This window comes from Trifolium pratense, linkage group LG1 (assembly GCF_020283565.1).
Source record: "Trifolium pratense cultivar HEN17-A07 linkage group LG1, ARS_RC_1.1, whole genome shotgun sequence".
In the NCBI taxonomy this organism is placed as follows: Eukaryota; Viridiplantae; Streptophyta; class Magnoliopsida; order Fabales; family Fabaceae; genus Trifolium; species Trifolium pratense.
In genome coordinates, this window is record NC_060059.1 from 15,847,591 (window position 1) to 15,863,600 (window position 16,010).

Sequence of the window (16,010 nt, forward strand, 5' to 3'; positions counted from 1 at the left end):
ATTTCAGTGGTTAATGAATTTTCTCTAGAACGAATCGTTCGAAAAAATCGAGTTTAATTTTTTATGAAAACAATTATTTGTTGGACTTTATTTAACTGCATACCACTTCCTCTGAAAATCAGAAATTAACAACAAAAAAAATAATCTAAAACCATATACATTTGATATTAGTACATTTTTAGGTTCATATTTTCAAAATTGTATAATAATAATAATAATAATAATAATAATAATAATAATAATAATAGAAAAATAAAAAGATTAGAGATTTGAGCAACTGAAAATTAAAAAAAATATTTTATTTCCATTTTCTTCTTCGTTCTGCATTGGCTCTGCCTCACACAACACTCTGCGAATTTGATCCGATCGAAACTTCCTCTTCTCCTCAATTCTCCATTCCATTCCCTCCAAAATGTCCGAACCAGAATCTCACAACGAACCGCAACCATCGCCGCCGGAACAAGAATCTCAGAACGGACTTCAACCATCACCGGAACCAGAATCTCAAAACGGACCACCACCAGCACCGGAACCCGAATCCGAAACTGAAACCAAACACGAACCTGATTCCCAACCGGAATCTGAACCAGTTGCAACGGAACAAGTTGAATCACAAGCGCAAACGGAATTGGAACCGGAATCTGGATCAAGACCCGATCCAGAAGTTAACGACGATGTAGATCTCAAGGAAACGGCGATTCATTCCAATGACGCTGATAACAATTCTTCACCTCATCCTCATTTGAAAAAAGATGAAGGAAGTCGAACTTTCACAATGAGAGAATTGTTACATGGATTGAAAAATGATTCTGAACATGAAAGGGAAGATGTTAGCTCTCCCTACAGGTTTATTGCTGATCCTTTCGATTTCATCGTTGTCGCAATCTCTTGTTTGATCTTGTTCTCAAATTTCGGTTTAGTAGAGCGTAGATATTGCATATAGTGAATGGTTTTGTAAAATATGCACTGAGAAATTCTCCAATTTTAGCATTTATATAGATATAGATATTGAATTATTGAGAAATTCTATAATTTTACCATTTATATAGATAGATATAGATATTGAATTATTGAGTTATGGGAATAAGGATTTGAATTTGAGTGTGTTTTCGGCTTGTGCACGCCTGAAATGCATATTTACATTGTACTATTTTCACAGCCAAGATAGTCAACATCAACAGCATACAGAACAGAACTTATAGAAACAACTTATAGCATTTCAAGATAGTTTTAATAAATTCTTCATGATAATTTTTGAAGAAGGGTCTTAGGCAAGGGGTTAAGGAACTATCGTACCTCAATTTGATTTTGTTGGGTAAATGGAGGTAGGCTGCCCTAACAGGTTTATTGCTGATCCTTTCAATTTCACCATTGTTGCAATCTCTTGTTTGATTTAGTTCTCAAATTTCGGTTTCGTAGAGCATAGATATTGCAGATAGTGAATGGTTTTGTAAAATATGCACTGAGAAATTATCCATTTTTAGCATTTATATAGAGTTATGGGAATAAGGATTTGAATTTGAGTGTGTTTTCGGCTTGTGCACGCCTGAAATGCATATTTACATTGTACTATTTTCACAGCCAAGATAGTCAACATCAACAGCATACAGAACAGAACAATGCTGCTATGGATTTGATAAACAGTGTTGTAGGCGTTGATGAGGAGGGACGGTCCCGGCAAAGGATTCTTACATTTGCTGCCAAGAGGTATGGCACACAGAAATTATTGCAACATCTACAATTTGTTTTGTAATCTTTCGCAAATATTAGGAGTCCTATCATGGCGGGGATTGCTGTTTTTCTTGTGGTTCTTAGGGACAGGGAGATGTTTGTTCAAACTTATAGTTTTCTTACTTGGATTTTCTAGGTATGCTGCTGCTATTGAGAGGAACCCTGAAGATTATGATGCGCTGTACAATTGGGCATTGGTACTTCAGGTCTGAGCAGCTGTCTAATTTTGTTCTTTTAATATTGAAGTCTGCTGGGTTTTTATATTATTCTGTAGATTTTATTTGCTTATTGTCTATTTTTTTTATTAGAATTATTGGCTTCATATCAACTTTGATATGTTAGTTAATAGAGGGAGTTAGAGTAAGATGGTTAGTTAGTAGTTAGGGGCCAGAGGTTTTAAAGAAATAAGGCATGTTACCTATAATTAAAAAGATGGGTTGAGAAGGAGAAACATTTATGATATACCCAAGTCCCAAGGGAGAATTTCACTAAATCTTTAAGGCATGTTACAAACCCTTTAAGTTTCACAGTTCTTTGTCGAAGTCCCAAGGGAGAATTTTGCTAAATCTTGTAATAAATTACAAGTTTCTATCAAGTGGTATTGGAGCTGTGGGTAGTGCATATTGAAGCATTCAAGAGCTGTCCGGGATTCAGCAAGATTGAAGTAACAAACTATGGAAATTCTTGGTGAATTAAGGAAAGTGGTTACAAGTTTCAAAAGAGAACTCTAGGAAAAACATCTAGGAATCCCAGTCTTGGATGCTTGTGGATGGATAAGCTTCTAATTTCTGTTGAAGATGGCTGTTTAAGGAATTTATTCTGTGAGCCTATTAGTGTTATTGATTGCAGTTGGCTTGGAAGTACACTTAAGCTTTCATTTCTGCCATAAAATGACACGGCGCCACCATCCTTTACATGTTGGGTGTTGACCATAGCTTTCATTTCTGTCAAGGTATGTTGCCTATAAATAAGAGGGGTTGTTGAGAGGGAAGGATATCTTGTCTTTTTGAGAGAGTTCAGGCAGTTGGGCATAGGAAGGTTTATTATGGACCTTCGAAGTTTTGCAATTTTGTAGTCAAGGGAGAATTTCCCTAAATTTTCTAATAAAATACTACTATTTACTATCAAACTTGTTATTCAGTATAAATTATTCTAGGATGTATTGATGTTCTATTTGTGCATAAATACAGTCCATACACTTCTGTTGGCTAATTATTATTTGCATGAACCTTATGTACTTCTCATTTCTCATAAAATGAGATTGCAACTTCGTATTATTTTCGACAACAAGCCTTATCCCACTTAAGTGGGGCTGGCTTTGTATTATTTTACATACTAAAAATCCTTGGATATTCATTACAAACATACAAAATGCTGCTTTTTTTAATTTGAATTTTGAATTATATATATGTTATACTTTGTCCAAGCTCTGTAGTTGTTCATTCAATCATTGTTGGCATGCAGGAAAGTGCGGATAATGTTAGTCCAGATTCCACTTCACCTTCTAAAGATGCTTTGCTTGAGGAAGCTTGCAAAAAATATGATGAGGCCACTCGCCTTTGTCCCACATTACATGATGTATGTAAGGATATCATGTATAAAGTTTAGATGAACGGGTCAACGGGTGGCAATTTTTTATCTAGGATAAAGTTAAAGCTGTAAATGAGCTGAACAATAGCATGCCTAGACACAGCTAAGAGCAGTTGAGCTTAAATGCGCTAGTATATAAATATTAAAAAATACTACTAAAGAAAATCTTGAACGAGGGAGGTCACACATATGCAGGATTTATAAATGTTAATGTATATTATTAATATTTTATTCTTATGCGAGCTATTGACATGCTGAATTGGGCAGTGATATTTTCATGCTCGGATAATTTGTTAAATGAGCTTCTGCACTGAGATATTTAAATCTTGAAATTGGATGTAATGCAAAAAATATGATAGATTTAGGATGGAACTGAAACTAATAAAAAATATACATATGAACAAGTGATTATATACATATGAACAAGTAATTATGCATATAATTTTTATGTACAAAATCATAATCTCTTTTTTATGTTATTTTATATGTATTAGTTAGTTCAACAACTAGTTTTACGAATTTAAATGAATCAACCAGCTTTTCAACTATTGCCTAGCTTATCAGTCTAAATGAATGTCATTACTATACATGTAAAAATGAGTGTCATTACTTGTAATTTTAATCTCTGTCTAATGTATTCAGGCATACTACAATTGGGCAATAGCAATCTCTGATCGTGCAAAGATGCGAGGCCGCACAAAGGAAGCTGAAGAGCTATGGAAACAGGTGAGGAAACATTACACGCTTCCTTCTATTAAATGGCTTCACACTTTCACACATATTTAGGCTCTGGGGAAAGCTCCTGTTTTTTTACTAATCCCTTGAGGCCTATTAGATGATGCTTATTAGATACAGAACTGAGTTCATACTGAATTTGAATTGAAGAACTTTTCAATTTTTTGTTTATCGATTTTGTTAGCTGTTGATTGATAGAGTTAACACTGTACCATCTAAATTTTGTTAAATTTAAAATTTTCGCAGGCAACAGGGAACTATGTTAAAGCAGTCCAGCTCAACTGGAACAGTCCTCAGGTTCTTCTCTCTTTTTTGTAAAAGTTTGATTAACGTGTTATTATGGAGTCAGAACATGATTTTGAAACAGTTTTTTTCTTGTTTCCTTAGTAAATACTTTCTTTATCATGTACTCACTAGTCACTCTATTCCTAACACCTTGTAATTTTCTTCACAAGCATATTCTTCTGCATTTAGAGCCCCTTTTACTGACTCTCGCGGAATCTATTTCAGGCACTTAATAACTGGGGACTTGCGCTTCAGGTACATTTTTAATTTGAGTGTACAAGCATTACATTTCATATAAACTACGAAATAAAAATCCTGTAATTTAATGATTACACGCTTTTAAATTTCTAATAGCATGTCAGGTTGTATTTTTTCCTTGGTTAAAAGTGTTTAATTGTTTGCTCAAGAAACTTTTGGAGAAGAAAGAATCTTTAGCTTCTTAGAATGATCTTAAACAGCTATTTTGACCCTTTTCTCTGAGCTGAAGCTTTTAACTTGTGAAAAATTATTTTGTACCAAAAGCACTTTGTTAATTAATGCCTATCGAAGAGTGTTATCAACAGTGATATTTCATATTTACCTGTTTTACTAATTTTCATTTTGTTAAATCTACCATTGATGTTATATGATTGATTATGTAGCTATATCCTTTTCCATAATGCACAACAAGTCAACCACCAAGTCTTGTACACTAGGTGTGACTAGCAGGGATGGAGCCAGAAATTAAGTTTAGGGGGGACCATATCTATTACTAATATATTAAAATCGATTACCACCAAAGTTCCTAATTTATCCTTAATACTTTTAATCACGTTTCAAGTTTTATATCCTTCATTGTAATTTCATTAAAATAAATATAAAAGAAAAACATAGAAAGATGATATGCTTAAAAATAGGAACAAAAAAATTATAGATAGGAACAAAACATAACAATCTATACATAAAAATAGGAAGAAAAAACAATAATTAATAATAATAATATAATAAAGTTAATTAGTATCAAACTTACTAAATTAATATTCCTAATAAAATTTCTAATTTTTTAATAAAAATATACACGGGACCATTATTTGTCACTAAAACATAAAAAATTGAATAAATAACTTCACAAGAAATAATTAAAACAAATTCCACTTATATTTTAAAAATAGGCAAAATTACACTACATGTCCTTTATCTTATTTTTTTGTAACACTTTGGTCTTTTATCTTTTTTTTGTAACACTTTGGTCCTTGATCTTTTATTTGTAACACTTTAGTCCTTTATTTTTTTTATTTGTAACACTTTAGTCCTTTTTTTGTAACAGTTTGGTCCTTTGTCTTTTTTTATTTGTAACACTTTGGTCCTTTATTTTTTATAAATAAATAAGATAAGGACCAAAGTGTTACAAAAAAAAAGATAAAGGATCAAATTGTTACAAAAAAAAGATAAAGGACCAAATTGTTACAAAAAAATAAGATAAAGGACCTGTAATGTAATTTTGCCTTAAAAATATTATAATGTATAACAATTTTTTCTTGACAAATTTATAACAAATTTTTAAATATTTAATTTAAAATAAATTTTCTATATTAATATAATAAGAAACTCAAATATCGAATAAAAGTCAATGACCCGTGTGAATGCACGGGTCTTTAAACTAGTTTAAAAATACAATTTAATAAAGAAAAATTAAATTTTGAAAGCATAACATATGAAAGAAATTGTAAGATAAATTCAAAGTTAATAATGCAAATCTTTGTTTTATGGATATTTTTTCTTAAGTTGAACTTTTTTGCCCCTCCATTTTTACATTTATTGTAATTTTTTATTTCAACTCGTGTGTTTTGCCATAAAAATTGTAATTTTTTGTGTAAAATATGTGAATTTTAGTCTCAAAAGAGATATTTTGTAATTAAATTCAACATTTGTGGGGGTAATAAATCACGTTTTTTAGTAAAAAAAACATTTTTAAGAGAAAAAACATCTGTTGAGATCAAGTTTAGAACTGTATAAATAGAGCCTAAACAGTTGGATCAATAAAGGGGGACTATTTTCATAAGTTTAATAAAATAAGGGGACTAAAAGTGAAATTAAATCAATATAAAAAATTTGAAAAAGTTTAGGGGGGACTAGGGTATAGGGATCACTCAATGTCATTGGGTTTCATAAAAAACTTAATCTTCAATAGAATAATTTTGATTAAGTTCTGTTTTTAATGGTTTCTCTGTTAGTTTTCGCAGTCTACATGTACCAGTTTTAGTTGAACTATCTTCAATTTGATCTACTTTTATCATTGGAGATTTTACTTTTTCCTAAAACCTCATGTATGCCTCCTCCAATTATTTTGTTTCCCTGCTAGAAAATTATTTTCTTCCTTGAGGTTTATTGACCCTTCCAAAATTACCCAGTACCATGTCATTGTTGTATGTTTTCTGTTCAATGACAGATTTAAGAACATGTTCCTATCCTCTTGTTCTATCATCAGTCATATTATTCTTTCAAGTTTGATCTATTATTATTATTATACCCATCAGACTTCTTGCTAGAACTTAATCTTTGTACCAGTTTTTGAATCATGAAACGTCCCCTTCCACAGCCTTTTATCCAACCCACTTGGGTTTCTCACTTTCTTGAAATGTCTCCTTCTAATCACGTGTCAGTGTCAACTACTTCCATAGATTTACCTGTTAGTGTTTCAAGACTTGGGTGCCAAAAAAATTCCTATAGGAAAATGTGAAACCCTGCCTATTTTGCATTACATTTGGTGCTGATGTATCACTTCTAGCTCATTCAATTATATATGAGCATCTGGCGTCAAAAAAAATTCTATACGAGCATCCTTATAGAACCTTACTCGAGCAATGACGTAGCATTTACAATTTAGTACAGTTGAGCCATTGATCTATTTCTGAATATATTCAACATAGCTTTACTTTGGCTGTGAATTGATATAACCTCTTCTATCTATCTTTGGGTCATCCATGTAAAATTAGGCAAAAATGCAGGGCTTGGTCAAATTTATCTTGAAAATTTCTATAGAAATAAAATAAATAGAAGGAAGATATGACCTTTACAATTTACACACCATTGGAACTGCAATATATACTTTTCAAAACCTATTCCCTTCTTATTTTGCTAATCATACCCAACTCTATTGTCTTATTCGGAATACATTTCTCTATATCTTGAGAATTCTTTGGAATATTGTACTTATTGAAAATTTGTCACCTTAGTCACATGACCAATATCTTAACTGTTTCTAAGGCTCCTCTTCAAATATTGCACTTTATAAATTTATAATTTTCTTATTGGAATTCTCAATTAATTTCTTTGTATTTTCTTCTCTGAAAAATTGGTTTCCAATTTAGGAACTCAGTGCCATTGTTCCTGCTCGAGAAAAGCAAAAAATTGTAAGAACAGCTATCAGCAAGGTACAAATATTTTAGGAGGGAATCAAATGGAAGTGACAAACATTTACATCAACTTTATCCTTTGAATATAATTTATTCTCTTACCCCTTTTGACTTTTCCTTATTCTTCAATGCAGTTCCGTGCAGCCATACAATTGCAATTTGATTTCCACCGGGCAATTTACAATCTTGGAACTGTTCTGGTCATATTTCTTCTTCAATTTTTCACACATTTATTGGCATCTTATGCTTTGTTGTCTCGGATTGACATGTAACACAAAAAGTATTAAAAATGTATAATTGACTTGCTAAATGACTTTTCAGTACGGATTAGCAGAGGACACTTTAAGAACAGGGGGATCAGTGAGTGCTCAAGAAGTTTCACCAAATGAATTGTACAGCCAATCTGCAATATATATTGCAGCTGCACATGCATTGAAACCAAACTATTCAGTAAGAAGCCATTGTCTATTCATCTTCCTCTGTACATATTTATTGGCTATATGCTTTTTTGGGATTAAAAGGCTTGGTCTAGTTAACATGCATTTTTTCTTAAATTTATCCTTCTATTTATTTGCTTGTGTCCTGTTCACTTCTTATTGCATTTTTTATCATGAATTCAGCCCATAATTTTTTGGTATGTGACAGGTTTATAGCAGTGCCTTGCGGTTGGTACGTTCTATGGTGAGTACATGTTATCCTAAACTATGTGTAGTAGCTTTCAGTCTGGGACAGTATTACATTGTGCGACGGAACTTATCATTTGAATGACTTAAATTTTCTCTTTCAAACTTTCTGATTTTTTTTTTATGTTAAGTAACCATACTGTTTTATTGGATTTTATCCCTATTAGAAGTACTTGAGAGGGAATCATCCTTTTCCTATCTTTCCATTAGAAGATAACTTAATTTCTACTTGAATTGATATGTGTGATATGTTATGGTTGTTTTATTTATTTATTTAATTTTATACCAATGTGAGTGCTAGTTATGTAATCATTCATTTATATACCAACTTTGACAGAACTCAATTTTCACAGCTACCACTACCACAACTTAAAGTTGGATATTTAACTGCACCTCCTGCGGGGGCAATAGTTGCACCTCATAATGACTGGAAACGATCAGAATTCTTTTTGGATCATGAGAAGCTTCAGCAGGTAAAGTATCTGGCTGACACATTGAAATTTTTAAGAGGCTATTCACTTTAAAGTTTCGAAACAATTGGATAACCAGAAGCCAGTATCTCAAAGTCAGGTATGAGAAATCCAAATTTTAAATTAAATAATTTACATGCCTCCCTTCGTACAGGTGCCCAGAGGTGACCAAAAGCCAGTATCTCAAAGTCTCTCAACCAGATCAGGAGATGCCGTGCATGGAGATAAGAAGACTATCAAAGTAGATATAGCAGATATTGTTTCTGTATCAGCATGTGCTGATCTGACTTTACCACCTGGTGCTGGCCTCTGTATTGATACAGTTCACGGATCAGTTTACTTGGTAAGCAACACTTTCATTGACCTGAATGAATTTGTTTTGTTGCTTCCTTCCTCTACACTTGCTGTAGGTTGTCTAATCCAGAACACTAAATAAATTTTAACTGAAGAAAATATAGAGCAATTTTCGACTGATGAAGCCATGAACTTTTTCATTATTAAATAATCAAGACCACATTTCATCATAATGAAATTACCCATTCTGCACTTTTGATTGTCTCACCTATTTCTTGTAACAGTAGTTTTAGTTTGAGATTATTATGATGGCTAGTTCTTTGTTGATACTTGATAGTGTAGTGTATCTGATTATATCATTAGATTATCAACTTTAATTGGGAATGCAATTGTGTAAAACATGCACTCTTGTTGTACTATTGAAATGGTGGACACATCCCCTTGATGGCATGCCCTTTTTTATGCTTCCAGTAGAGCACACTGTGCTTCGATGTAAAAGGATAAGTTCATACACGTATTTCCTGTGACCTCCCCTCCCCAACTCAACGCCAATGTAAATAAAAAGTGTTCTGCCAAATCCAAATTTTAGTAAGATTCTAAAGGGTTGATGAAATCCTTGAATAGTTTCATATCAAGCTGAAAGCACGAGAATCTCTTTAGGTTTTGAAGTTGCAGCACTAATTTTCACTTTTGTACATTGCTTTATAAAGGTTGCTGACTCGTGGGAATCATTGGATGGGTGGCTGGATGCAATTCGTTTAGTTTACACTATTTATGTGCGAGGCAAAAGTGATGTATTGGCGGGTATTATAACAGGATGATTGTATTTTTTGTGAAATGTATTACCAATTTGGTCTGTCAAATTGAGTAAGAACTAAGAACTCATCATCAGCATTTTGCACTTCTCTGCGAACTTGTGTATAATGTTGAGTAATGTATGAAATAATTTTAACACAATTGAAAAGTCCGAGTTTACTAATCAAACATCTCGTTACATATTGTGGATTTTGCCGATAATTCATATTTTACAAGAATTGCAGAATTTGTATGGCTTGGACCTTTTACATCTGTTATATATTAGTTGGTGCATATCCATACCTACGTTGTGTTTTTTTCTTGCTTCTTCAGACTTTCTTCGGTCCTCTAATTTAATATTTCATTGGTTATACATTAGTAAGGCTGAAAAATCATCGATTGTTCTACATTATTGTCGAGGTGGGGGATGTACCTGCAGAAAGAGCTATATTCCAGAAACCTGCATTATTTTTGTCAGAATTCTGTCATGTTACAAACTATGTTTTAATGCCAACAGTATGTGGTAATGTTCTTCTGTACCAAACAGCATTTAAAATTTGTTTAATGTGTGTGATTCAGAGTGCACAACCAGTGACTATAAAAGAAACAAAAGAGAAAGGTAAACTAGCTAATGTTCTTCATTGGTTTTTTGTGTTGGGTTAATTTGTTAAGAAGTAACAAATTTCATGCAGATAGGTGGATTAATTTTCGCAAGTGCAAGAATAGCAGCAGGAAGAGTCCATAGTCCTTCCCCGCAAATTAGTCCAGAGGCAATTGCTGGAACCATCAACTCTGCTTTCTTGGTGTTAAGTTTGTGCAACAGGAACACAACCAAACTACCCATGCACATATCAATTGCAAAGTATGCCCCTACCAGGAACGGTACAGCCATGACGATCGGTAATGGCATCCATTTCCCAATCTTTTTGGGCAACAAATCTCTTAACATGTTTGTTCCTATTGCAAAAGCAAAGAACCCAAAACAAAGTTGCAAGCAATGTTGGGGTAGTGCTGAGAAACCTTGAACGCCGATAACTGCCATGTTTCTGTAAATTAGTGCATAAGGGGCTTTGAATTCTCCATGCGGGTTTCCCACATCAAATGCTTTGTAGAACAGGAAGAAGCTCAGAGGGCAGCATACACACCCCATTGCAGTGCCAACTACTTGGCATATGAACATTGCCCTGGGAGAGGTACGTGTGCAATGAGCAGTTTTGAAATCTTGCATCAGATTGCAAGACACTGAGATCACAGATTTAATGAGACCACACCCCACAAGTCCTGCCACTACACCATTCTCTTTTCCTGTCACTGTTGCCAGCAAAAATAGTGCAACTTTCCCGTAGTTATATGCCATGTTTATATCAGTGAGACCTGCTCCAAAAGCATTGCAGAATGCAAGAGCCGGTGCAAATATGTAAGCAACAATGATGTAGTACCATTTCAGCTGAGGAAACATGTGCGGGATTATAATTATCGAAATGGTTGTGAAAACACCATATCCAACTACTGCGATCCACATTGGAATGCTCTCCTTCAAGAATGTTTGTCCTTGTTTAAGGTCGCCAGTTGGATTCCCATGCCGATCAACACCTAGTTCTACGGTAAGAAAATGAACTCAACATTAGATATATCATATATTAGTATTAATACTCTTGAAAAATTAATAAAGAAAGAGTAAGTCTATGTCTGCTGTTACCATTTTTATGGTTCTTGCTCTTGATTCTTTCATGAAAGCTAAGAACACTTGAAAATAGAATCTTGGTAAAAGTATATACACCATCACCAAGGATTAGAGCAATTGATAGAAAAACCTTATAACCATATAAACCCTTCATGTTAGTTTCTTCTAAGTTGTCAGGATACCAATTTCCTTTAAGCCGGTCGACCAGCGGATAAATGACTCCAAAAGAGATCACAGCTCCAAGGAGCAAAGACAAGTTGACAAGGTGGGAGCAAATCATACCAGCTCCCACAAAAGTCGTGCTAAAGTCGAAATAGAATCTGCATAAAGACAATCAAATAATAAGACTAGTAACAAACAAGTGAAATAATGGAAAGAAGCTTTCTCATTCCACACCAAATATAATATTCTTGAAATTAAATCACCATACGTTTGCTTCCAAGCTTGCAGTCCAAAAGTTGGGAACTGTTCAAATCCACAATCCTCTTTGCCTGAGAAGAACCACTTGAAGAAACCCCATAAGAAACTGATGGAAAAATACTTCATGAAACCATGGACTTGCTTCCTGCAATATTACAATAAGATGCTGATTATTAATTAGTGTTTTTATTTTCCAAATTGCATGAAACATAAGTTAATGAATGAATAATAGATGTTTTTACAGTACTTGGCCATTTTGTCATCCTGTGTATGAAAACCATTGATCAGAACCGCTGTTGCCAAGCCACTTGGATAAGGCAAGTTGAGGTCAACTATCAGTTTCTGCATCAGAAGAATGTGCAAGTTAATTACACACTGAACATTTAGTAAAATCTTGTTGACTTGTGTGAGTTTTTACAACACAACACAAACTGAACTTCACTAATCTTAGAAAGTTTAGACCCTGTTTGGATAAACAACATATTTTAACCACTTACAACATAAAATTTAGCTTCTTAAAAAAAGTGTTTATGTCTTTATGTCAGTAGATGAACTCAAATAAGTCAATCTAAACAAGGTCTTAGTTAGGCATGTCCTGCTTGATGCAAGTTTTAGAAAAAGAAGAAAAGTAAAGAAAATAAAATGATAGAAATAATCAAGGTCCTCTAGCTTCTTTATCTTTTAAAAGCCCTGAAAGATATTTTCACCAAAATAAATATAAAAAAAAAACTCCTGAAAGATGGAAAGAAAAGAAAGACATCCAAACTGTTGTACAAAAAGGAGTCCTAGGTATGTAATTATTAATTAATTAATTATTACTACTTACCTTTCTGAGTGGAATTAATACAAAGAGTCCAACAAAGCAAACCACAAAAAGGAAACCAGACATCCAACCAAATGCAGGATCTTTAACTGCGTTTGGATTGTTACCCTCAATGCCTATTCCAGACAACACATATGTCTTCCTGTTTAATCCCAACAGATAAGAAGCAAATCCTCCTGCAACACATACACAAATTAAATTAAATACACTTCTGATCAATTCGAATTCAAGTGAAGTTCATTATTCACTTGAGTCCACCCGCTTAAGTAGCTAGTATGAAAAAACAAATTATGTATATAACGACCTTACTTGAACAGAATCTGTTCTATGTTCTATAGACTCGTACTACCGTGTCTGTCCTTGATTTATAAGGAGACGGAAACGAAAGATATATGTAGGTGTTGAACCTTACCACTAACAGCAATGCTATAGCAAGCAACAGCACAAGTCTGAATGATGGTATTTTCTTGGCGAGTGAATGGCTTAGAAACAAAGCCAGCTTTTTCAAGAACTTTAGTCCAACTTCTTATAAACACAAAAGCAAGTAAAGCAGCAGATACATTCAAATTTGGAACCATTCCTGTTGTAAGATTCAGCTTCATTGCAATTATACTATAGATTATTCCAATCATCATACTCACAAACAATCCTCTAACTGTTATATGTTCTGTCCAATGTTCCTCAGCTTGGATTGTTTCAGAACCTAACACAGGTAACTTATCTTCCATATTCTGATTAATATCTCTTTCAATTTCCATTTTTTTCTCTTCAAAATCCATGTGTATGTTTAGTGGACTTGTTGGAGAAATCATCTTCACTTGTCACCTTAATAGTACACAGTTCATATATGAGACAGGTAATATTATTAATTTATAAATATATTGTATACTATTATAGCAACTTACCTTAGTTTATTTGTTCTTTCTCTTCTAGTCTTTTTTGTAGCTGATGAAGCAATCAAGACATTAAGATGCTTTCTTCCAGCAAAGGCGTGGATATGGTATGGACTTGTTATATAGTGTGGGGTACATATATAGATAGATAGTTTTTATGGACTACCTGTAAGAATATATCTTTTATCGGTATAATCGAACTTGGTATATCGGAATTTACAACACTCACATACACTGTACATACATTCGACATGATAGATCTTTTTTATGGAATGTGTGTGAGAATATAATCTTTTTTGAGTACAAATCGAAATTGGTATTTTGGGATTTAGAGCACTCACACACATTGCGCACAAATGTGCGTTAGACTTGACAATATCTTTTTATAAAATTTATTTCGACTTCTGTTATACTCTTTATATTTTAAAGTGAGTATCTCTTAAGGTTCAAATTGAGTGTTTATTAACTAATTAACTAATATTAACATTCTCAAACAACGTGAAAAAATGTTATGTATTGTAAAATTATTGCTAATAATGTGTTTAATTTTGTCAGCATATATACTCGTACTTGTGATGAACAAATTGTGGTTAAGTTGACTGCAAAGTCATTGAGTAATAATATATTCTTGTCAATCATGAACCAACCATTTTCAAAGGAAAAAGCCGCAATTGTCACTCGTGTGTGGAAAACCAATATTCTCATTTCAGAATTTTACTACATGATGATAGAATTTTAGAACAAATCTAATCACATTCATCTCTCATTCCAAATATGTAAAATGAAATTTTTATCATTATTAGCAATTACTAATCTCCGTTGAAAAACATATAGGTCATATAAGATAAATACTACTCTTCCAACCAAATTTTTTCAATGCGCAGGATTCGAAAATCAAACTCTAACCACTGCTTAAGGACCCTAATACCCTTACCATTTAGACCAATCGACTATCGGTAGAATTTTCAAGAATGAAAAAGACTGGACAAAATTTTCACATAAGCTTAATTAATTTCTTTTTTTTTTTCTATAAGCAAAATATATTATAAGGGAGTACAAGGGGTACTCAATTCCTTACAACTCAAAGCAAATTATAATATGCTTTAGATACAAGACAGAGAATCGTAAAGTCAATTCGAGAAAGAATCCACCTTATAGGTAAAAGAATCCACCTAGGCCAGTATGCTTTGGATACATGTTAGCATTTGCTTAAAAAAATAATTATTTTAAAAAAATATAGATTATAGATATATACTATTATTTTACTGCACAACTAGTTACAACTTCCTTTAATAAAATGTTAATTAACATAATCTTCATCTCCGTGATCATGATTCATGGTCCACCCTAGGCCTTAGACTGTAACTTAGTTCATAATATCAATTGATACCATATATTAAAAATTCACAAACTTGAAACAAACAAACATTCAAATCAACCGTTCATTTCAGTATATAAAACGAATAACACAAACTCTAAGATCCAACTTGATATTCTATATAGGAGTATGTACAAAAATTTAATGTCATGTCGTTGACACACTGTAGTTGTCGCCCCCCATCTTAACCTAGTTTTTTTTTTTCTTCTTCTTGATCTATCAAGGAGGGGTGGTTTTAGGGTCAATTTATGACCAAAAATCACCCCTCATAATTGTTTTTCTTTTTCTTTTTTATTTAAATAAGTGATCTTCACATTGATTAAGTTTTTCTTTTGTGTTTTCTTTTTTGTGATTTCGTCGTCTGAGTGCGGCGTTGTGTTGTTCGTCGTCTTGTGCGACGTTTTTGTTGTCCCGTGTTGTGCGGTGTTCATTTGATTTCTATTGAAAAGACCGGCTTCAGTCAATTACAGATTCAACTAATGATTTGGGTTCAACGCTGCAGATCCGGAGGCATGGATACTTCGGTGACTTTAACTTTATCATATTATTTGTTGTAGGCATTTTGTCGTTGTATGCTATTAACTCGGATGCTGTGAGTTTTGTTCCCAGATTCATCCTTTACGTTTTTAGCGATGTTGATTATGTGGTTGTATTTGATGTAATCTATCAATTTGACACTACAAGAAAAACTTGATTTATTGGCAGAAAATATCCCTCACTAAGTGCCTTTTTCCGCCACTATGTTACAATTTACTGGCGGAACAGTTCTGCCAATAAATCGTGTGCCACTAAATTTAGTGGCGGAAAATTCCGTCAATAAATTCGTCTTAAAGT

At 33.1% G+C, this 16,010-nt stretch overlaps 2 protein-coding genes across 3 annotated transcripts; one reads left to right on the plus strand and one right to left on the minus strand.

Annotated features, from left to right (window-relative positions):
• Window positions 1-271: 271 nt before the first annotated feature.
• On the plus strand, window positions 272-10,182 carry LOC123894432 (protein HLB1). The gene is made up of 14 exons (XM_045944469.1): window positions 272-846; window positions 1,582-1,707; window positions 1,868-1,937; window positions 3,196-3,309; window positions 3,964-4,047; window positions 4,303-4,353; window positions 4,567-4,596; window positions 7,692-7,754; window positions 7,871-7,936; window positions 8,058-8,186; window positions 8,382-8,417; window positions 8,773-8,892; window positions 9,044-9,232; window positions 9,894-10,182. Exons 1-14 carry the CDS (start codon window positions 413-415, stop codon window positions 10,002-10,004), a joined length of 1,623 nt encoding a protein of 540 aa, XP_045800425.1. The 5' UTR covers window positions 272-412; the 3' UTR covers window positions 10,005-10,182.
• Window positions 10,130-14,185, minus strand: LOC123894318 (metal-nicotianamine transporter YSL1-like). 2 transcript variants are annotated; one of them, XM_045944376.1, is made up of 7 exons: window positions 13,811-14,185; window positions 13,318-13,730; window positions 12,909-13,081; window positions 12,330-12,424; window positions 12,093-12,227; window positions 11,678-11,982; window positions 10,130-11,577 (listed from the first exon to the last, which is right to left on the minus strand). In XM_045944376.1, exons 2-7 carry the CDS (start codon window positions 13,715-13,717, stop codon window positions 10,646-10,648), a joined length of 2,040 nt encoding a protein of 679 aa, XP_045800332.1. In that variant the 5' UTR covers window positions 13,718-13,730; window positions 13,811-14,185; the 3' UTR covers window positions 10,130-10,645. The 2 variants fall into 2 exon arrangements, with proteins under 2 accessions (XP_045800332.1, XP_045800273.1); XM_045944317.1 differs by having other exon boundaries at window positions 13,318-13,737; window positions 13,811-14,003.
• Window positions 14,186-16,010: the final 1,825 nt, after the last annotated feature.